The 23,523-nt window shown below is 40.2% G+C and overlaps 1 protein-coding gene across 1 annotated transcript in view; it reads right to left on the bottom strand.

The window, feature by feature from the left end:
- Positions 1–23,523, bottom strand: part of dok6 (docking protein 6) — a gene marked incomplete at its 3' end in the record, with an annotated part of 53,041 nt that overhangs the window by 14,634 nt on the left and 14,884 nt on the right. Inside the window, exons 2-3 of the mRNA XM_080489940.1 lie at positions 9,439–9,546; positions 4,354–4,468 (exon numbers count right to left, since the gene is read on the bottom strand). Coding sequence (XP_080346066.1) covers positions 4,354–4,468; positions 9,439–9,546 — 223 coding nt within the window. The remainder of the gene's footprint in view (positions 1–4,353; positions 4,469–9,438; positions 9,547–23,523) is intronic.

Here is a 23,523-nt window from a genome sequence, read left to right as displayed (position 1 = left end):
CCAAGACCTGAGCTGAAAGATCAGTAATGCAGCGATATACGTTCACTCCCTTATTGCTCACCAAGTAGTTATAGCAGCTAAGCCAGACTATGAAAGTGGACTTGTGAAAACATACATGCAAATGGCTGCAGAGATCCGTGAGAAGTGGGAAACATTAGTCTGAAGAGAGCCATATATTTTATTTTTGGATTATGTGAGGTTCCAGAAGTAAAGAAAAAATCCAAAAATGAAGGATTATTGTATTTTGCGTCAGGAGGCACAGTTTAAAGCGGTTTAATGCTGCAATTGCATCTGATTTCTTCTTTATTGGTGGAAGTTTTGACATTTAATCAGTCGTATACTTTTTCATTGTAGCTACTCATACCTGTTGGCGTTTAATCAAAGGAAAACTTTTGCTGTTCTCATCATTTATGGGATATAATACCATCATTATACTGGCATCAATTCAGTTTGTTTGTTGACATTGAAACATAACGGCCATAACGAGTCAGTGAGCACATTTATTGTACCTGTATTATTCATGGTATTTACTGTATTTATTTACTGTATGGTAGGAAACAGCTATGATATCATTGCAAATGTGCATTGCTTTGATGTAAAACCATCTGCATTACATGAAAATCCTTCACGCTGTAATCCCAAGAGTGAACTGGATGTCAAGAAAATATATTATTAACCACATTATCATTACATTTCACCACTTTACAGTCAAAGCTGAACAGTGTCAAACTGATCTCTTTTTAAAATGTATGGCAGCAATATAATCTGTAACTTTCACCTTTCATTTGAAGGATTTGATTAGATGTACATGACTGAGTGCGACCGTTCAAAAAACTGCCCACACAAATCTGAAAAACGTATTTGCTTCCTGCAGCCTTCGATTTCTGTCGCCGTAACACCGACATTCGATATCTTGCCAGCTGAATTCAAGCACAAACCAAAGTGAGAGAGAGATTTCTCCAAACTGGGAGCAGCATTTTCTTGAAAAGATGTGAGAGTCTCCTTATTAGCTGAGAAAGTGAATCAGTGAAAGAATAATCTTAAGGAAATCCGACAAAAATCAAGACAATTACTGTCTCCTCATAGAAGTGTGGTAAGTTATGTCTGTGATGCACTTAAAGAAAAGAGGGCGCTCATTGTACGACGGATTCTTTTAATAGGAAGCTAAGTGGAGGCAAACGATTTCATGAATCAAATTTTGGGAGCGTGTAGGACTCTCTGTTTTTGGTGAATGCCAATTTTCCTCCCTGTTAAGTCGTGGGGGGAAAAAAAAATATGTGTTTTTTCCAATTGTCTTATCTGAGCTTTTGGTGAAAGTCACCGAAGTGCGAAATGAGGCAAACGACAGAGTTATTTATCTTTGCGAAGCTTCCCAGCTCCGGGGAAATGTGGGAATATGTAACTACGGCCACTCGTGTGCAAGCTGACACATGTGGAAGGGTGGGAAAGCGGCCGTGTTTCTGTTAATCAAAAACCATCAGCTTGTGTAATATGTGTGTAAAGAGGTATTCTCACTTCATTCACTGTGGACTATCTCGTGTAATCGCCGGCGTAGTAGGGGAAAGCTGTTTGTCAGATGAGCTCTGACAAACACAGTAGATGGGGCAGATCTACACTACTTTGCAGGGTGAAGGAAAGGTCTGCCGCTGCCTGAAGCGCTTCATTCACACACAAGAGGATTCAGAAATGCACACACATTTACAGGCAGCATCAGCTCTGCGCCTTAGCCCTTTCCCAAAACCTCCCCAGATTCAGCTTTTTCTCTCATTCAGAGTTACTACGGCCTTAAAGTGCCTCTAAACTCCCACACTTTTTTAAAAAAAAATTTATTCAGGCCACCGAGTGGAAAATCGCCTAAACAAACAGTGCATCAACACAGAGGCAGCCGAGTTACTCTCTGTGCTGCGCATGTCAAGATATGTCAGAGGAGCCGCGCGGAGGTGGAGGCGTGCGCAGGAAAAAAATGGTTGGAGCAGCATTTTGTGTCAGCGAAGAGTGTGTGACGGGAGGAAAAAAAACACAAGATGACACTGGAGTGAAAATCGAGTCAGGAGACAGGCCGCTTACTTTGTTTCTTCTGTTTCAGCCCAAAAAAATGTGTATATGCTGATGTATTTATATTTTCTCAGGCCTGATTCATCTCTGAAACTGGAGCGTTTGGCACATTCGATGGTATTCACGTCATTAACTGATCTTCAGGTCACACTCTTATCTCTCTTCATCTCCATATCTGCCATATGTAAAACTGTCAAAAATGTAAGAGCAGCTTTCTTCAATGTCTTGGCATGAAGGCCTCCAAAGGTTATTTTTAAAATAAAAACTGTAGGGTGAGTTTCCTGAGGTCTAATTACTGTGTTTTATTTTAGAGAAACTTGTCAACCACTAATTCTTTTGGCATGGGTGTGTAATGTATTCAAATAAGCCTTGGTTCACTTCATAGTTCCCAGATTTGGCTTTTAAATCCAGATTCTCATTTCGCTGTCATAGAGAGGTAGCATGACAGAAGAGGCTCTGAAACATGCAACAGTTCTGCAATACATGTTTACTGAACATTGCTTTCGTGAACAGAAAGGGATGCATTTTTCACCCTTTTGATTTGGATCGTATGCAGATTTCCAGCAGAAACCTGAAGTTAAAGATGCAGTGTCTCTTATTATTTCAAGCTTGTCTATTAAAAGTAGACGCTCACAATATTCTCTGCATGTCCGACCAAGCAGATGTCGTAACATCTTATAACAAGCTGACGTTGTGTTTGTAGCTTCAGTTTCTTCTAAATGCAACAATTAACTGCAGCATACAAGAAAACTGGATCGCTATATGAGTGTCCAAAGAGAAACAACTCTGCACATTCATGGACATGAAACAACTTAATTATCACTTTATGAAAGGTTTACAAGAACAGTATGGATCTGGATCTCATGGCACACGGAAACAGTTTATTTGTCACACAGTGGCTGTGGCTTTAATTGTATGCACAGGTAGATGCACTTCCTCAGCATAAATCCTTCTTCTTTATTGCTCAGCTTCTGAAAAGCAATATACTAAAATGTCAGTGCACCTGGCTCTTAAAGGAAACTGAAATGACTCAAATAACTCATCTAAACAATGCCCAAGGGATTGAAAACTGATCGTTGTGAGGGAGGAAAATTTCATCCTACCAGAGGGCCATATTGTGACTGAGTACATCTACCACAAAGAATTTGCTGAGAAGTACTAATTGCATGTCTGATTTTAATCAGCACGAGTTTTTGTTGCTGTTACATTGAATTAAAGTCAAGAAAATACACCGATTCTGAGTATTTTGATGATATCTGGTTATAATACTTGGAAAATTACCATTATTGGTTAAATAAAATGATTTAATAATAAAAAGTATAATAATTTTAAGATTTTTAAAAAATTATTGGGTGCAAAGTATAAGAGTCAGTGGTTACAAGTGGCCAAGTAAGATAAAATAGCAGAAGTGGACTGGGAAACACCCGCATACTTCAAATTCACTGAGTGCTTATTAAAACATGTCCTGTGGAATTGAAAGAAAGTAAAATAAGACACAGCTGAATCAAATACTGCCTTTTTTTTTCACTGCAATGTGAGATCATCCTGTAAATACATACTGTACACTAGTTGCTGGGGAGTTATTTGTTTATGTGTTAGGATATTCTAGGAAATGAAGGACTGAGGGAGGTTGGTGGACACAGGGTTATAAAAACATCTGGTGGTGTGAGGAGAATGAGAAAACAGAAAGGTGATGGTTGGAAACAGTAAAAATAAGAAGTTCAAGAATTGATGTTCAATAAGCAACCGTAAACCACGGCAGACTTAAGACTGAGATGTTCATCCCTGTCTGTTAGCAGTAGTAAATAAAGGTGAGTCCCCGTTGTCTTGCTCTCAGGTCAAAGTCTTGTTTTGCACTCAGAGTCAGCTAGTAAGCCAGTAAGTATGTGCCGATGATCGTGTGTCTCCTTGGTTTTCCTGTTCACGTTTTCGATTCAATCTCTATTGTTACAGTCCACAATTAGGTTGAAACAAGCTGCAAATTATTGCCGGTATGGGTTTTCATACCCGCACCGTGAAAATAAGTGCCTTGGAACAGACGGCAAGCGAGCATCACTTGGCAAAAGTCCAATCGTTCGCCGATTCTTTCACATCTGTTTTTTTTTTCATTCAGTCTCTCACTCCTTAGTCTTCCTCCACAAATCCTCTCGAGTTCATCCAACACGGACAATCATAGGAGCAAGTCCTCAGAATTTAAATAAGGACCCAAACACATGTAATCAGTGCCCGTTACCTCTCCTTGTTTCCACTTTAGTTAGTGGGACTGACCGATTTAAAAGGGGGAAAAAAATTGCTCACCTGATTCACACGCAAATGTCTTGGACGTGTCATCGCAGAAGATGATGGCCACGGCGTGCTTCTTTGTCTCCCGCGGTATCCGGGTAATGTTCTTGATGTTATCGAGCTCGGTGATCTGAGGAAGGAGAGAGTGGCAGCGGCGCATTACCTTGAGTGAACACGGCCACCAGCAGCAGCATCCAGCCTTAATTGCCAGCTCGCACGGCTTTGCTGAAAGTGCAATAGCAGTTGCAAGCTGAGCAAATGAAGAGTGAAAGTAAAAGCGAAGCTGAAACAGGAGGGACGTTAAAGAATGAATAAATAACAGGAGTTATTACAATGATTACAAAAACTTCCGTTTCACACAGTGAGACAGACAAGGTCAGGTTGTTGCCTGCTGCAGAGGAATGTGTAACACAGAAGTGTGTTATTTTTTTCAACAGCATTATGAATAAATGTGATAGGATGCTCACGCTGTGTGTACAGGGTGCGTCCATCCTTCAAGTGCATCTGTTTTATCACTCCTCCAGTCGAGGAGTGCGATCACAAGCATCTAAATCATTTTACCATGAGATTGATTGTGAACGAAGAAAAAAAAGAGAGAGAGAGAGAGAAGATTACGTTTAATTGAATATCATCCGCATTTACAGGCCATTTTGTTCAACAGTCCTCTCTCTGTTCACTCGGCCTAGTAGATAAGGCCCATTACATTATTGTAGTCCATTGTGTGCTAACTGCGGGCCCTTTGCCAGACTGTGGGGAATGAATTAGCTGGGCTCGGTGCCCGAATAGTAAAGCCTGTCAGTTAAAGGTTAAAAGACCAGACCTAATAACACATAGAGCATATGTGGACTACAGATTTTTGTGTTCGATAACGTTACATGCACTACCCCCCCCCCCCCCCCCCCCCCCCCCCACCCACTGTCAGATATCCCCAGCTCAACATCCAAGTGTTTCAATAACGTTTAAAATAAATAAATCAATAAATCGAGCTGAGGCTAAAATATTGGAAGATAGCAGAGGTTTTTCATTTGTTATTTCTTATCCCTCAAAGATGATATCTAAATATTTAATATGAGCCATGATGCGTATTTGTCCTCAGGCAGGCAATTCATAAAAATAAGTGACACAATATAAAGCATCAACAGTGGGAGTCTTTGAGCCATGAATTCCTCTTTAATCATTCCCTGCTTGTGTCTAGTATGTAAGTGTGGATGTTTTTGGTCTTTATGAAGAAGACAGGAAATTTCTTATCTCCTCTGGAAATGTGTTTGTGCCTCTCGTTCATTTTAAGCCAACGGTTTTTAAAGGGTGGGGCAAACATCCCCTGGAGGACTCCAGAGGGCTTCAGCAGCAGGGTAAAAGTTGGATTGCCTTTTCCCAGCGTGTTCTTTTTCCTTCATCCTTTTGAATAAATCCTGGTGAAAAGAAGTGCATGTATGTAAATTTACCATCGGTTTGATTAAAACACATATTTTCTGAAGAGAATTTATTGTCATTACAATGGAGATGAGTTGAAATTCCCCATTAAAAGCAGACAGAATTTGAGTAAAATTGTATGCCCCGTCATCTACATGAGAAACAATGAAGCATTAACCTTCACTTGACCTCATCCACTGTGCATCATGTTTTTTGTTCTTCAGTAAACCTACGACCAATCTAAATGTGGTTAAAACCAACACGACCCAACTTAGGGTCGCAGGTCACTTCTGATCTCGGCTGAAGGCAGGATACACCATGGACAGTTGTTCGAGCCCAGAGGCTGTATGGCCTCGCCTCTGCCTCTTTATGTGTGTGCTGATTGACAGGAGATACCCCCACCGGCTTCCTCCTCCTCCTGTCCTGATGTGGAGCACTCTGATTGGAGAATAAGGGCTGATTGGCTCAGCTCCGCCCACCAGCTGAGGCCATTTAAACAGCTCCAGCAGACTCCTCATGGTGGCTGATGTGGAAGGTCTGCTCAGTCTGCCTCAGTCCACTTTCAATCTTTGAGCGTGTGAATCTTAAGCTTTAGTCAACTTGAAGCTTTGTCCAACAGTTTGGTGAAGGTACCAGCTGTTTTGTTTTGTGTTTAATTAGGTGTTTTGTTTGTTTCACGTTCCCCGCTCTCTTGTTTAGTGAATTTGTGTTAGTAGAAACTTTAGTTAACAACCTTCGAGTGGAGACTCTGCCTTTTTGATATATTCAATACATCATTGTTTAGTTATCCATTAGGTAAAGCCCCCCTATTTTTCCTTTTTGTTGGGTCGTACCTGTTTGGTCATCCTTTGTTTTATTGTTGTATGTGTCTTTGGGTTTCTGTTTTGAATATTGGAAACCTAGGAGCTGCCAATAAAACCCTCACTTCCCCCAGATGCACCAGGTGATTGTTAGTTCCTACACCTTCTCCTCGTAGAGCCGGGTCAACAACAACTTTTCAGATTGTTAAAAATATGCAGTGACTGTGTTACTGTGTGGACCAGCGACGCTCACATGCTGCACAGGCAGAAAGAGAGGGAGGAAATAGAGAGGGAGAATAAACAACAGTTCACTACAGGGAAAACATGCAAACATGGTAACAAAAATCTATTGGGGTGCACAATGTTAGGCAAACATGCAATATGTGATAATCTTGTTGAGTATTGAGATAAATAACTTTATGATCTGCAATTACATACAAAGTTTGTGCAGGAAATAACGGCTGCAGAGCTTTTGTATGTCGACATGCAAAGCATGAATGCACTGTGCATGGAAAGATGCTTATTGCAATTCAGTTGTACTTTACTCATGTTATCACATTAACAATACATTTTCATATCCACACAAGTACAATTTCCATTTTCGGCCTTTCAATACATCACCAGTGTTCCACGTGAGCTGCTTCTGTCAGGAGCTCAGGAGAGAGCTCGAGGTGTGTAGCGCACACAAACAACAACTTTTCAGAATGCTAAAAATATGCAGTTACTGTGTGGACCAGCGATGCTCACATGCTGCACAGGCAGAAAGAGAGTGAGGAAATAGAGAGAGGAAGAATAAAACAGGGAGGGAAAAAAAAACCCCAATCCCCTTTGTGTTGATTGTGTAAATCAGCCACCAGTGCAGCCTATTTCCCCCCCAAAAGCACTGCAGCACTGAATGGAGCCCTCAGACGGGACCTTTCTTGATCTTTGTGGCGATGCATTACCAGGTGCACTGGTGCATGTGTGCTCTCATCGCTCACTCCAGCACTGGGTGTATGATATGCCTCTGGGAGGAGGAGGGGGTCTACAACCATACAGAACGCCCTGTTTGACAGCATGATGTAGTATGTGGAAAGACGCTTCATTCACAATACATGGCGGATACTGTAGGGGAAGCTAACAAAGTGGATCAAAACATCTACCTGGCTTGGGCGTACAAGCATTGGGGGATCTACAAAAAAAAACTATGAAATTTCCACCCAACAAAACTGACAACTTCCCAACCTGACTCATAATCACATAGTGGCACAAAGAGTGTTGAATTGTCTCTCAAACAACATCCGTGAAAGGAACCTGATGTCACAGGGTGCGATTATCTGCTGTTATCTCCTCTCATTACGATAAAACATTGTTCACGGTGCAACTCCTTTAACATCTTCTCCACTCACCGTGATAATGAGCCATAATTGCAGTTTTCAAAAGGCTTAAGAGGTGGGAAGTAAGATATTATACTCTGGATTATTACTTTCAACGGAGGAACAGCCCCCAGTGGACAAGATAAAGTTGCAAAATGTGTCTTAATAGATTCTTAACTCCATCATCTGTGGCCAGTGGACGGGGAGTTTATATGGAAATGAACACAAAGTACTTATCTTGTGTTTAAAACAGCTTACTGTTGCTCAGTGATATTTTTTATTCCTTAGGATTAATATTCTTTTTCAGTGCAGAATATAAAAAAAAAAGTTCCTACTGTTAGTAAGTGAATCTCAAACATTAAGAAGTCAATGTGATGAAATCTTATTAGAAAGTTGAAAAAGATGAACCAAAAGGAAGGTTTCTGTGTTTCAAACTGGAAGACATCTGAAGCCAAAATGAAAATCCTGGCTTCTCCTTTTTTTTTTTTTAGTGGGCGACCACTGGCGTCAGGTTTTATCAGCTGAAGCTAATTAATTCCACCAGTTGGCCAAATTGCGAAATGAAAACTCTCGGCGGTTGCCTGGCAATTGTGTTCTGCATGTCAATGTCGGTAGCATTTAGACTCGGCCAGAGACTGCTCCCGGAGGAGCGTCACCAGGTTTAATCTGCTCTTGGTATTCAAGAAGACTCAGTCTCACCACACTAACTTCCCAGCCGAGGTCCTCTAAGAATGAGGTATACCAACAACGTCTTTCACACAGTATATATTATCTACTTCTGTTTCAGTGGCACGTCGATAAGTCTTCAGGGCCAGTCGTGTGAAGCTTCTGCCATTTGCTGATTTCTCCCATTTGCAGCCAACGTTAATCAAGTTAATGGGTCATTATCAGGCTTCTGCTGAGCGTTATGACAACACAGTCATTAGTGTCAGGTGTGCTGAAGCACGACGCCTCCAAAGACATGCATGACATGGTGTTAAAACATAAAGTGTCATACCTTTGAGAAATTTTAATGTTTTCTAATTGTGTGGCAATTTGTTCTCCATATGCTGCATAATCCCGATTAAAGATTGGATTGACTTGAAGCTAACAGCATCCAATAAAGGATGTATTTAAACACTTGGCTTGCTAAAGCATGGCTGTTAAAGCACAACTAGAATATCAATAAAAAGACATTTTGCTAATGATGTAATACTTTCATCTGCTTTTGCTGTAAAATACTGTTTTTAACGTGTCAGATAATATTCAAAATTGATTGTACAACATCCTCAAGCCCCAGGAACTGTTATGGGATTCACTTTCAGTGTTCAGCAGCACTCAATAGCCAACAGACGCTCTGCACAGTCACAAAACAGAAGTAAAAGCTAAAGAATGATCAACCACAAGGTGGATCATTTTTTCAGGTCATTGTTTTTAACATAACAGCTGCCAGCTAAATGAAATAAATGAGTAATGCTTTCAATATGTTTGATGATAGAGTAAACATCAAATGAAAACCGTGGAATTGGGATGAACGCAAGTCATTTGTTTACCTTGTGGAAGCTCCTGAAGTAGGCTGCCTTTTCATCGGGGTACTTCTCTAACCGCCGGGGCCCTTTACTGGAGGCCTTCTTGAACACCAGCCAACACCTCCGGAAGATCTGACAACAGAGAAAGATGGCATCCCCATTACAGAAAGACAACTTCTCTGGAGTGGAGAAATAGATTACAGTAACTGTAGCTATAAACTACGGAAACAGAAAAATAAATAAATAAATAAATAAACTGTCCAAAGAGGCAAGCACACAATAAACTAACCCGGAAGAGTTCAACTGGAAAATCCGGCTCCTCCTCCACTAAAACAAATCAAGCTACCACCTTTAGACTATAACGTATTAGAAAATTTGCAATCATTCAGCAAGTCAGCCAGGTTGGGGTACAGATTCTGCAGTTCTTTATGTGCTCCACTGTGCTTGATGGCTGAAGACTAAATGATCCCAGGGGGAGAAACAAGTCCCGTGTTTATTTGGTCAAACGTTTTCAATTGTTTTGGACAACCGTTGCAAGAGCCAAAGATTTATTGGCAAAAAAAAATATTTGGCACATTTCATGCAAGTCTCGAGGAAGTATCATGCAAATATTAAGCGAGAGTTGTGCATGCAGGCGATCTCTCCTGTCAAATGTTGACCCAAATTTCATGAGTTCATAAGACGTTCTTCCAACATGATTACTGTTGCAACAACAGATCATCAGATGGCTAAAACCATCCTTCTCAAGACAGTCTAACCCAGACAGCATCAGTATTAGTGGATGACCAATGCAACGTTCAGTTAATTCTGCTTCACAATGACAGGAAGAGTGAGATTCGAAGTAAAATCAGTCAAGAATTTCACTGCATGTTTGCCTCTTAGACACGTGTTGAGTTGTCACAGCCCAGAGAGATGGGGACCCATGACGGAGAGACAATCTCTACCCTACCATTCACATGAAGGGGTAATTCAAAGTCAGGAAGCCAAACTACCTCAACCAAAGCCCCACATGAAAGGAAAAAGGTACAAACTTTGGTTGACCTTTGCTGTAAGGGGGGCAGTGCGAACCTGCTGTGTCTTTTTCTCAATCAGTAAAAATACTGGTTAGCCTCAGTACTCCTTCATGTAATTGAGTCATGAAAAGCCCCAACTTAAAGAAGATAAAACTGATTAATACGCGAATGAAGTACTTGAAAAGGTGATTTCTAGGGATTGCAAAATAATTGGAGTGTTAACAGATTAAACAGAGGAAGTACAACCATGGTACCACATGAATTAAAGAACCTCTGTAAATATACTTCATTGAATAGTTCGCATTCGGATTCTGTTAGTCATACACTTGGATAATATCCTCATGTGCCTGTTCCAACTGATTGAGAATTACCACAGCTTTCATTTTGGTCAGGGGCAACTTCAATTACTCTCCCCCTGATTGGATGTGTGGGATTTGTGATGCAAATGTTTTATCTGCTCAGAGGACATTCAGACATTCAGACACCTGCTACATTAAAGAAAGAACTGGTTTTTCTATGCTTTTTAACAACTGAATGAGTGATGAGAAGCAGCGCAAAAAAACCAACATAGAACTGACTGAGTGCTTATTCAAAGATTCTAAGATTTCTTATGAAAAAAACAACCTTTTTATACGTGAAGAACATTTCAATGGTTTGCATTGAATTAAACTAAGAGAGCTCGGAAGGAGAACTTCCTAGTATGGGAAAGACACCAAATTCCAAATTGTTTGCAAAGTAGTTTGCATGGCAGTCGTCTCCATCAGTCAATAGGTGAATCATGGTGCTCTTCCTTCAAAACTCCAACCCTAACTAACCTGCTCCATCAGGGTGAAGGTGCGGTTTCTATCAGATTTAATGGCTGCTGATTGGCAGTGGAAGACAACAACCTCGCCCCAGCTGTCATCAGATCCAGATTAAAATGTTGCTAAATCCTGACGGGTGCACAGATGCGACATAACCTTTTCCTGGCTCAGCCCAGGCCTCTTCATGGCGGGGATTAGAGCACGTGTAAAAACAGCACAGGCAGGGAGCTTTCATGTGAAATAAGCAAAGCCATTCTAACTTTAGAAGCGGATTGAGAAAATATGTTTTGGAGGTCCTTTTAAATGGTTCCCTGATGCTTAAACTGCTCCATGATGATTAAGTCTTCAGCATTCACCTTCCATTAGTGATGGTGGTTGTGGGCTGGAGTTGCAATTCAAACTGTTCGAATTGACAGGGGGACAAATATATTCCTCACATGTCAGGTAGGCCGACATGAAGCATGGAGCAATCTTCAGGCTTTAATCTGAACTCAAACAAAGCGGGAGACTCTCTCCACCTTTTATTTGCATCTTCACATGGACCTATAATTGGGTAATAATTTGGTTTGATCCCTGAAAGCATTTATAAATGGCAGACTTTACGAGCAGTTTGTGTCCTGAATCTTAAGATCTTCACGTCTTTCCCAGTCAGAACTGCCTCACAGCACATGCTGGGGAAAAATATGAAGGTCTTAGTAGATATCCAATTTATCAAAACTTTTTGCTCGACAGGGAATCGGGTTCCTAAAACTCATGTCGTTTATTTGAACTACATACTTTAATCTTAATTTAATTATAAATTCTAAATATTTTTCTGTGGCATGGCTCAATGTTTATTTATTTAATACCATTAAGGCAAACATGACCTGAAACTGCCAGTTTGAAAACAGCAATAAATTCTCCCAGGCTATGAGCACAAATATTGTTCAAGAACTGGGGAAAAAAAGAAATCACAAATCAACTGATAAGTTCTGTCCCTAAGAGCTTTAGACAAGGTACAGACTGCTCTACAAGCAAAACAACTTTGTAACTCAGTATAAAAGTTGAATAATGCAGTTACGATGCTGCATTGAAATGACTGTGTTGTATTTAGCACTATACAAATAAAATGGAAGTGAATTGCACTAAGGCACACAAACCACTCGCAAATGTACAGAGACACATAACCCCGATTTTAAAAATGATGCAATGATTTGTATGTTAAATAAGCCCCCTGGAGAGATTAACAAAGTGCTGTTACATGAAAATGGGTATTTGTTTTAGATTACTTGCTGCAATCAAATGTAAAATAATCCCTTTTTCTTACATGGATGGTCAAACTGTCTTGTAACTTCTCTATGGTCTATTGCATGTAAGATATGGGTTTATAAGATTGTCAAATGATTGCATTTGGTTTGGATAAATACTTCAGTCCCCATCCGAATCATTTTAGATTACCGGGACACAATCAAGCTCAATCAAATGAGCAGGAGATTATACAAAATCATGTTGCCGGACAACAAACTATTCATTTATTCATCCATTTATTAGATCCACTTTTCAAAGACTACAATTGCATGGGGCCGGAACCTATTGAAGCAAATTACGTACAAAGCAGGGTTCACACTAACCATGAACATGCAAACACCACAGAAAGCCCACTCACCCGCAAACTACTGGACAAGATCAAACTACTTTGAGGTAATCTTTTTGTGAATTTCCATTTTAGTTGCTTGCAATACACACGCGCTTTTGTCTGAAAAATGTGTTTTTTGAAAGTGTAACCTGCATGACTACTTAAAAGGGTGAATTCTTTCACCCTGTTTTTATGGGAAGATGTTTTTTTTGGAGCAGCTCATTACTACTTTTTTATTTTATCAACCTCAAATCCTTGCAAAATTCTTTAAAGTAGCTCATGTAAGTGATGCAGATGGTTCCCATGGCAACACCAGCTGTTAATTCTCATCAATCCAGATCTCTATTATGAGGTTTCCAAAATATGAGGCAGCACTCTGTTGGCCTTTAGGGGGAGCCACAGAGCGTCAGGGAGATCACAGCTGCAAGGTGTCTCCTAATTGCACCTTTGACTTGGCTAGTTTGTTTTTACACTGGATAACCTTTCTGCTGCAACTGAAAATCAAACCCAAGTCCCCTACACTCAGGATGAAGACTTAACTCGATTCAGCTGATTGGTGCAATAATACAATGTGAAAAGCTTTAGAGAGTGGCATTCAACCATTCAATGCAACACTTTAAAATCCTCTGCCCTGGATCATTTTGTAGTATCTTTACCATGCAGGAATCACAGGGGGTAATTTTATGTAATTTTGTGGCCGGTTGATTATTTGGTTGCCAGTGCCCTGTTATAGTCATGGTCTGGAGTCAGAAGCTTGTGTAAAATAGCTGGAAAAGTGAGGGGAAAATTGGTGCACAAAACAGGACTTTATGACACTACAAGTGATCTGCAAGGCGAAACGCATTATGTCCACCTGTGATGTAACAAACCTCTTAAGTTACCTGGTTTGTTATCGTGTTGAGCTTTAAGTTGCTCTTTCGATTATGAAAGAGCGAAGACAAAAGAAGCGCGGGCATCCGTAAGAAGTGTGGACTTGTGTGAGTTTTTCCAACACAAGTGTATCAACAGCAAGAATTCCAAAAGCTAAGGTCCTATTTATGAAACCAGTGTCAAGAAGTGTTGAGAGAAACGGCAGATGAGAGGCAGAATAAGTGTGATGGCTCAGAGCCAATGAGTCCTTTGTGGTTGCCTATCTTTAATAGTTGGACCCCTATATTTCCTGGTGGAGACAGTGGCTATCACTCTGTCTGATGTATGATTGCCCTGGGCCACATGGTTGTGTAGGGGAACCATGGCTGTACGATTAATTTGTTTACTCAGCTGGTGTACTTCATAAAAGGCCCACTGAGTTGAACTTGGCACTTTGCAGTAATTGACTAGAGTGGATCCCTAGGTCCTTATCGGTCTACATTGATGGGTCTCTATTCTAGTTAAGTGATGCACAGGCCCATTATAAACAGCAAACAACAGAAAACAGTGAACAGCACACCCTCTAATGCACTGTGGATCATCCACTACACCCTCAATGAAATGCTTTAAAGAAGTGAAGAAACAAACAGATGACAAAATCTTATTCTAAATTGAACATGCAGCTTTTATTTCCATAATGGAGCTTTTATTTTTTTTTAAAGAGAAATAAAATCAGGAAAACTGCTGTTTTGACAGACACACATACAGATGTGAATTGATTTTGACAACAGCCAATCTTACATTTGCAGCAATAAAAGAGTAAAATTAAAGCAAGCTTCAGTTCCGCTTTGGGAGCTTGAGTCAAAGCAATGCTGTCTGCTTGCTGCACACAAAGTAATTCAACCTAGGAGTGCTCAGATTAAGTAATTACACCAGCACAAAAGCAAGCTCAGTGAGATAGCTTCGGCATAATAAGAACGAGGGGATATGAATGGAGAGGGCTTAATTTCGCCTGTTCTACAGTTGTCAATGCTTTGTCAAGGCAGTTGTGTTTTCGGGCTTCTGGTGAGTCTTATTCAGAGACACTCTTACACTGATTGTAATTACTACACACACGTGAATAAGAAACTCTGAAGCTTTGGTGCGACTCCTTTTTGTGCCATTGCCGTGAAGAATACACTGCTTGGCATTAGAAATCAAATCACTACTTCCACAGAAAAACACAAAAGGTAACACTAATATATTTCTGATGAAAACAAATGGCACCGCTTTTTGTGTAGGGTTGTTTACTGATTAATGTTTGTGTCAAATCAGTCTCTAGTAAGCTGTGGTTACTCCCACAAAGCAAGCAATATTTTATCACACACAGATTTAAAAAAAAAATAAAAATAAAAAATATTTTTTGGGGCCACAAAAAAGAAACACCAACTTCAACTGAGATCACAGCAGCCTGCTGCCCAGCCAAACTCATTTCCACAGCTTCAATAATTCTGTTTCAGAAACCCACTGACAACCAATATTGTCGTGCGATTTATTTTTGTTGTTTTTGAATATAAGTTTCACTCCCTTCATGTCTTCAGCTTTCCAACATGTCAGCCATTTATTTATTTGTGATATATCAAATAATTGATGTTCAAATCAGAACAAGATGGGCAAATGGGGAAAAAAGTTCTTTATTTTATAAAGAGTATGGACTCACTTCACCACTTCAACAATCTAACAGGACTGCATTGATTGATACATATTATTAAATTCTAGTTAAGTCCAGAAATGGAACTAAAATGGAGGTTTTAAAACCAAAACCATGTTCTCAGAACCATTTTCTTAGTTAAACTGCCAAAGGTTTAGACTGCGAGAGGACGCCATTTAATGCTCTGTACTCTCTGACCGTCTCTCATACAGCCTATACTCCCCCCTCTTTACTCTGTATAATCCCATCTTTTCTTACATTTGTTTTGTCTCCTACGATCTCGTAACCCCAACTGGTTCTGTAAAAGGCTTCTTCTTGTTAGAAGGGAGTTTATTTATTTTTCCAATCTTGAGCCTTGTCTATAGTTACTCAAGTGGAGTAGAATTTTTCCCATATTAACTGTTTGGATGGATGGATGGTCACAGGAAACATTGGTTCGACCAGTATCCCAATGATATCTACAGTTTTGATTGAATTTGTCAGAAAAGTAGAATAAAAAAGTAAACATTTCTTATCTGTACCTTTTCACCAGGTCCTGGTCTTAAATTCAGGTTAATAAGTGAGAGGCACATCATTAAAAGTCAGTTTGAGCAGTCTTCCACACATAGCAACCACAGGCAGGTCAGATACAACCATGGTATTTAAGCTTATTAAAGACATTCATTCATTATTTGTATGAGTCAATGGCCAAAATGGTCCTTTCAATGAACAATAAAATACAGCCTGGCTTCTAAAGTCAAAAAAAAAAAAAAAAGACTTACAAGAAGATTTAAAGTCATTATACCGTGTATTCATTAAAATTCTGGGATGTGGGATGAACCCACAGGGCCACTGGAATCTAGACAAAATTGGGTCATTAAAATTTAACACTTCATTAACACAATCTTGGAATGATTTATTAAAGACAAATCATTTCTTTTCTAACTGGTTTCCTGCTATTTCACATGGGTATGTGTATGTGCTTGTTTTCTCCTTGAATAACTTCATACAGCAAAAACAGAAACTATAGTGAAACCAATAAGCTGGATTGGATTCATATATGTGAGATATGTATCCAGGCATAGCGGTTATCCACTCGGCTCATAGTGAGACGTTTGTGGGTTTGAATCTGGGCCTCCAAAGAATGTTGACCTGTCCAGGTTGTGCTTACTACCTGAGGCTCCAGGGGCCCCGTGGCTCTGAACAGGGTAGAGTCGAATAGAAGATGGATGGATGGATGGATGTACATCTGGATTTTTTTAAAAATTGTCAGTGCATGCACTACCAACTGTTGTCGAAACAACAAATCGACTAACTCTCAAAACCATGAATATGCTCAGCTTACCGTATTCAAATTGCAAATACTATGCAAAAATATTACACTACTAATACACTACTTGGAAATGAAAAACAAATTAAGAATTCAAGAATTCTAAAACATAGTGCATGTATGCATTCAATGTTTTAGAGATTGCATGAGCGGAAGATAATCCATTTTTAACTATATGGGTGACTGAACCATTAGTCAGTAGCATTTTACAAAGCATTGTTAATATACTGAGTGTTTCTGTATCACTTTAAAATCCAAACGGTTTCAAATGAAATATTTGTATCATTTTGTGCCACCACTCCAAGACACCAAGCGATAATGACCAGGACATATTGGAGATGTGTAAGCTGGCTGTAGGACAACAGGGTAACAGCGAGCGGAAATGGCCAATTTGAGTGCCAAAATAGTCATGTGAGGGATTGCTGCAGCGGCATAATTTTGAGGTTGAATAAACAAGCAGAATGCAAGACATGGGAAAAAAAAAAAAAAGACAAACTAAGCTCCTAATCCATGCAGGCTCTCTTCCATGAAGAGCAGGGGTGGTAACATCAGTTGTATCTTTTCTCTCTGTGAGGACACAGAGAAGAATATCATGTACTCTCCTGGTGAGAGTGTGCTTCAGAACACAATAATGATTCTTCAACAGCCTCACAATTTGGCCGATTCACCTGTAAACAGTTTAACAGCATGGTGCAAACGTGTGCACGAGTGGGAAGGGGATAGGGAGGGACTGACTGAAAAAAAGATCGAGACTTTACTTAAACTGAATCTGAATGTTTAGAATCTACATGTCATGATGAATGACCAACAACGCTGGTCTATAATTTGCTGCGATTATACTCAGTTACAGTTTTGATGCAGAATGAACTCATTTCTACACTTATGCTAAAAAGTGCCCTTGCAACTACAAACAAACCGCTGATATATATACATAACTGGTGCTTCATTTCTACAAAAAATTTTGATAGTGAAACTGCTTGAAACATGTTTTTTATTCAGAACTGGGGTTTCATGTGAATAAAGTAGTTAAAGTAGTAGCAGCAGTTAAAAAAAGTCTACAAGGTTGGAGCTCTTTCAGAAGTTCCACCTTGGAAGTTGCTTTCAAAAAGTTTCATTTTCAGTGGCTCCGAACACCCTTGTTGTGTAAACAGAAACCCAAAACGTAATGAATGTTTTCCATTTGCACTGTCGTGTAAACAGGGCCTCAGTTATGACGGTGCATATCATGAATTCTTGCAATACTTTGAAAGTGGATTTGGTGGCAGTAGTGAGTCACAGCAGTGCCCAGTCTGCCTTTTTATGCAGTTTGCTTGAATTTCTGTCAAAGTTTTTGCAATTTATTGTTGTAATCTCAAGCTGTCGAGGCTGGATTTACATGTTGGGGCTATCCGATTAGCTTCATAACCTCAGTATCCATAGCTATACATATATATAGCACAACACATCGACGTCAGTGGAATTACCTAGTGAATATTGCTTTATTAATTAGAATATTTTCTGATATTTGTGGGAGAAAATACACTCTGTACTATTAAGGAATGCAATATTTTATAATCTTGTAATCAACACATACCTTTACGTGTAAATGAAGCAAATCTACTTTTACAATTGATTTGTTCCTTTTAAACGAAGGCAAATATGTTTTTATTTTATTTTTTTAATTGATAGGCATCTTCTTTTATGCAGGAGGTGGCAGTAAATAAATCAATCTAAACATTTCTTCCAGAGAAGAATTTGGTGACACAGGAAATCAAATCAAGAAACTCTCACAGTATCAGCAGATCTGACTGAAAAATGACTGAAACAAACAAATTCAGCTATGACTAAAATTAACTGTGTTTCAGAATCAATGCAAAAGTGTTTTTCAAATGCGAACAAGAATCAGCCAATCTGAATAACTGTGATCATATGTCTAATTGTCAATATGGTGCACACTGTCAGCAAAAAAAAAAAAAAATTTCTATTCAACCTCGACAACAAGTGTGAAAACACAAACCTGCATGTATGCAAAAAACACGAATTCAGTTCTCCAATACTTTGCTGTCAAAAACAATGACTGCATCCCTACGCACAGCGAAGCCATACAGGGGGAAAAACAGACAGCAATAATAGCATCAAGCTGGAGCGGAAGTTTCAAGGACAATCCCTTCACTTTTCAGGAGGTCTGCCTATGGCAAGAAAAACATTTCATGACATACCTGACAAGATGCAATGAGTCAAGCATCAGCGGCAGTTTGAGTACTTCAACAGCCACTGATGTACAAGAAGACCACAAGAAGGATCGGAGCCAAAATATGATCAACAAGATGGAAACTGACTGCTCAATGGACCCCTTCAAAGAAAAATCTTCAAAAGGAATCTGAGAATAGATCTGTCTACTAGTAAAATATGCTTGAGTGATGCTGTAGTGACATTTTAATGTAACAATAAATATCTTTAAGTTCAACATATGCGCCAATCAGCCGTAGATAAAACCGTGACTGAGAGGTTTCGGGGGAGATTTAAGAGTGCAGACACTTTGCGGGATGAAATTATGAGACATCCTTGAAGTCACAGTCATTTTCTGTAAGTGGCCTCAAACACAAAGTCTATTCACTTCACAGAACATTATCAAACTTCTGGCATTATCGAGGAACTGTCTCGCCCCTCAATAAAATATGGGCCCTATTCCCCCTACAGGCAAAATCACTCGTCATTTGGATGAACCGAGGAACTGTCTAAAGACATGAAAATGATTTCCAATGACAGCTCGCTACAGCTAAATGACTAATCACACGGCAGAATAAAAATAGCTGTCTGCTAGATTGGGCGAACTAGTGAATATTGAAAGACAATCGTAATACCTCTGAGGCGCAAATACATTTCTTATTCCTCAGATAGGCTGTTTGATGAAAGGAGGGACAAATGTGGGACGGCTCTGTAACCTCTCGATGATTCCCATCCTACAAGCCGCGATTTAAAGATGATTGCTGTTGTACTTACAGGAAATACAAGACATGAGAGCACTTCAATCAAGGTAGTCTTGCAATACTCAAGCGTGATGGAAACCGACCAGATTTAGCTAGAATTTAATATGGAGCAGTTTTCAATATTGTTTGGTATAAAGACATAACATCTCAACATTTAAATGACACAAAAAAGTTGTACAGAAAAAGGAGGATTGTTGTGTTCTTTACAGTTCCTTGCAATAGAGCGGATGGCGCCTTCCTCTTCGTTCAGCTCTGCATAAGGTTTAGTGTTCCCCTGGTGATAATGACGCTTGATGGACTATGACAGAGCAGACCCTGCAATATCAGCTCCTGGTGCTAGCAATCAATTTCAGACAGCAGCAGGGTCTGTGCTGGGGTGTCCATCTTTCTAATTTGATTTTTTATCCCGCTGGACAGTTGTTACAGCAATCATTGCAATGATCACTACTCCAACCGCGACCCCAGCCTGCGGCTCCCGTTCCCAAAAACCTCCTAAGACTATTCCACCATTTCAACAATCCTCCCGTCAAATGCTAGGGCTACAAAAAAACAAAAACAAAAAAAGTTTGTTTTAATTTCAGCACTGCTCCCTCTGTCACTCTCATCGCTTGCCGCCGGCTCTCACCTTTATACTTCGAACCAAACTCCCCCAGCACGCCCCTCCCGTGTGAAAATAAATTTCTCGCTGCATCTAAAGTCTTTGGACATCCCATAATTTTGTAATTCGCCCCTGACTACAGCTGTTGGCAGGGTGGCAAGCCAGCCGCGCCCCAGTTAATCATAGATTACTTTATCTGGGCCATTCCAAATCCTCATGTGTAATGCAGTGCTACCTCAGCAGCAAGTAATCACCCCCCCCCCCCCCGTACCAAATACTGACCCCCCCCCCCCCCCCCCCCCCCCCCCCCCTCTTCTCTGAGCGTGATTTGCCTTCTGCCCTCTCAGTCTTATAAATTTCTCCTCTCCCATTCCTCATTTCTTTCTTCTGTCTGTGCTTGATTGGACATTCTCATCAAACATTCATGAGCCAAAATGCCCCCCTCAAATGTAATACCATAGTATTAGCAACCCTTATTTCATTTGTTAAGGCCTTGGCTGTGGCTGTGTGGCATCGTACACAACGTTTATGGGAGAGTATTCATTGCAGAAAACCCGGTTTACAGTCACAATGTGGCATGAAATATGATGGACAACAGGCTCCAGCTGATTCCTCGCCAAGAGCAAAGGGTCCCTCTTGCCAATATGGCGAGAAAAAGCAAGGGCAGGCGGTATTAAAAGACCATGTAATAGACAGTATTATGAGAGGGCAAAGGAAAGGGAAGGCTAACAAAACAAGAAAAAAGAACAGAAACAATAATGGGTCCAAAGGAAAGCTAAAAGAAAGTTTGTTTCCAGGAAGTTTTGCTGAGGTGTAAATGATGATGAGGTGGCGAGAGCAGCAGCTGAACAGACCAGAGCCTCAGAGGCAACTTCCTGCAGGCATTCATTAGGCTTCATGATAAATCATGCTCTTACGGAGAACCTGTGGTCAAAGCTCTGATGACAGATTGTGCTGATTACCACTTGCTCTTTGCTCCAAAAGAATCTCCAAAGTTTGCACAAATTACACTCTTTTCTTTTTAAATCCTGGAAAGCAACCTTACAAAACCTTCCAATCCTCATGCAAATAGCATTGTTTGGCGCATGGAAAGTATTTCTACTGTTGTTTCTTATTACTGCGGGGAGACAAGGGAGATGTTTGACCCATGCTGGGTAGCACAGCCTTCAGCAGAATAACATTAGTTAAAATGTCACACACTGTGTGGATCTAGCCATCACAGCAACGGTAGCTGGGCATTTTTTTAAGAACAGCACAAAAATAGCAGCCAAATTATTCTGAAGGAGATGTGGGTCAATATTGAAGTTACTCTCTCTGGTATTGGAAGGATTTTTTTCTATGGTGTGAAACCGTTTTACAGTATGGTTTTTACTCTGGTGCTCTGGATATGACCAAGAGGAGAGCGTTATTTTACTTGGAAAAAGAGGACAAAGGATTACAATATAATCATAATCCAATAATCTACCAATACAGTTTTATATTGTTGTGAACTTCACTGTGGTTATTTGTATCAGATAGTTTAACCACAATTGATTCTTTTGACAATGAGGTTGGCAGGCATGGTTGGCTATGAGATGCCGTTGCACTTGATTGTGTACAACCTTTTTCTTTTTCACTCTGGGGCAGTTTTGCTTTAAGTCATCATTATAACAATTGCCTGCTCTTTAAACCATTCCTCATCCAAACCCCTTTATGTATTACAGCTTTAGTCAGCAATCCTCCTCACACACATACACACACACACATATCTACACACACAGAGCAATTTCCATTTAATCTATGTACAAGGCTGGGGCTTTCACAGACAATAACACACAGACAAAGAAGAATTTGATTATGGCAGAATGCCCTCCCCAACAGGCACACTGAGACCACCACAGACAGAGAGGGCAACAATACGGTGCAGTGTTATTTTCTTGTGTAAGACCGGAATGACTTGTTCACCACATCATCCTCTCGCCAGGCTGAATGTTAAACTGAACTGAGTCCATAAATGAAGGAAAGCATAGTGTGAATACACAAAACCCTCCTTAGGTCTTGCTGTAATGTAGGCAAAAGCTTGATTTTCCACTTTAGTATGTTGGTGCTGGCATGGCCGTCAGGCTGCAGACTACAAAAATTTGAATCGGGGCCAACAGGTGAGGGGTTGATGCATGGAAACTAAATCGAGCTTCAGAAGTGACCGACAAGCCGCTGTGGGAAAAGAATATAAAGGAAGAGGATGAAAGGAGCTTTTACCCACAACTATGATGCAACTCCATCAATTGACTGGCTTAATTACCATTAGCTGACCACTTGATTATCATATCAATACGGACTGTGAAATCGAATGAGGCACAGACCACTGTGCAGTGTTCCAGAAAATGTTTGCATGTTCAGCGGCATATTACAAAACACTGAGTGTTTTCCAGGACACTTTGTGCAAGCGTTTGTTATTTGAATTTCATCAGAAGCCCTAAAAGCAGTAATCCTCATGCATTGGTGCAGTCTTTCCCCCTGGGGATTAATTCTAAAGAGGTACTCGCTCGCTGATGTTCGGGCTGTTTCTCTGATAGGGTTAGCTGGGAAAGCAGCGAGCTCTGTGTCTGCAACAACCATTCCCTCACAAGCAGAGAGCAGAGATTTGTGCTCGCTGGAACTAACTTGACTCAGCCACATCCAGTCTGTAAATCAAAGAGGACGCTGGGGGAATAAACACGTATGTGTATGTGAGAGGGAGGGAAAATGTGGAAGTGCACTTTTTTTTTTTTTTTAATGTCAAAGAACAGAGTCCAATGGAGTTTGTCAGATTGTTTTTTTGTCTCATTTCCTCCCAAGGAACACACTACCTTTGAATGAGTGGGCTGTGATGCAGCGTCACTCTATGTCCCAGCATGAAATCTTTGAGGAATGCAATTATCACTTCGCCCAACAGACATTTCTCTGAAATGACAGCGAACAGTTTGGAACATAGGAGGGGAATGAAGGAGAGGAGAACTACGTATGTGTGTGAGTGGGAATGGGAGGTAATGCCACTAAGAGCTGACACGGCTGCCTGCTTTAAACTTCAAACTGCTTTTTGTCAAATTAGCTAGGCCTTAATCTGCTGGCATACTTCAAATATAGTACTCTGGGTCAAAGGTTTCCCAAATTACCTTATTTTACTCTCATTATATATGTCACTCTCAAACTTTGTCCATAACCTCATGTTTTCAATTGTTTTACGACATTTAAGAGCCATTATTTTCTCTATTATGACCTTTAAATGATCTACTCAAGGTTTC

Source organism: Lipophrys pholis (assembly GCF_963383615.2).
Source record: "Lipophrys pholis genome assembly, chromosome: 20".
Classification (NCBI taxonomy): domain Eukaryota; kingdom Metazoa; phylum Chordata; class Actinopteri; order Blenniiformes; family Blenniidae; genus Lipophrys; species Lipophrys pholis.
This window is presented reverse-complemented; position numbering and strand designations above follow the sequence as displayed.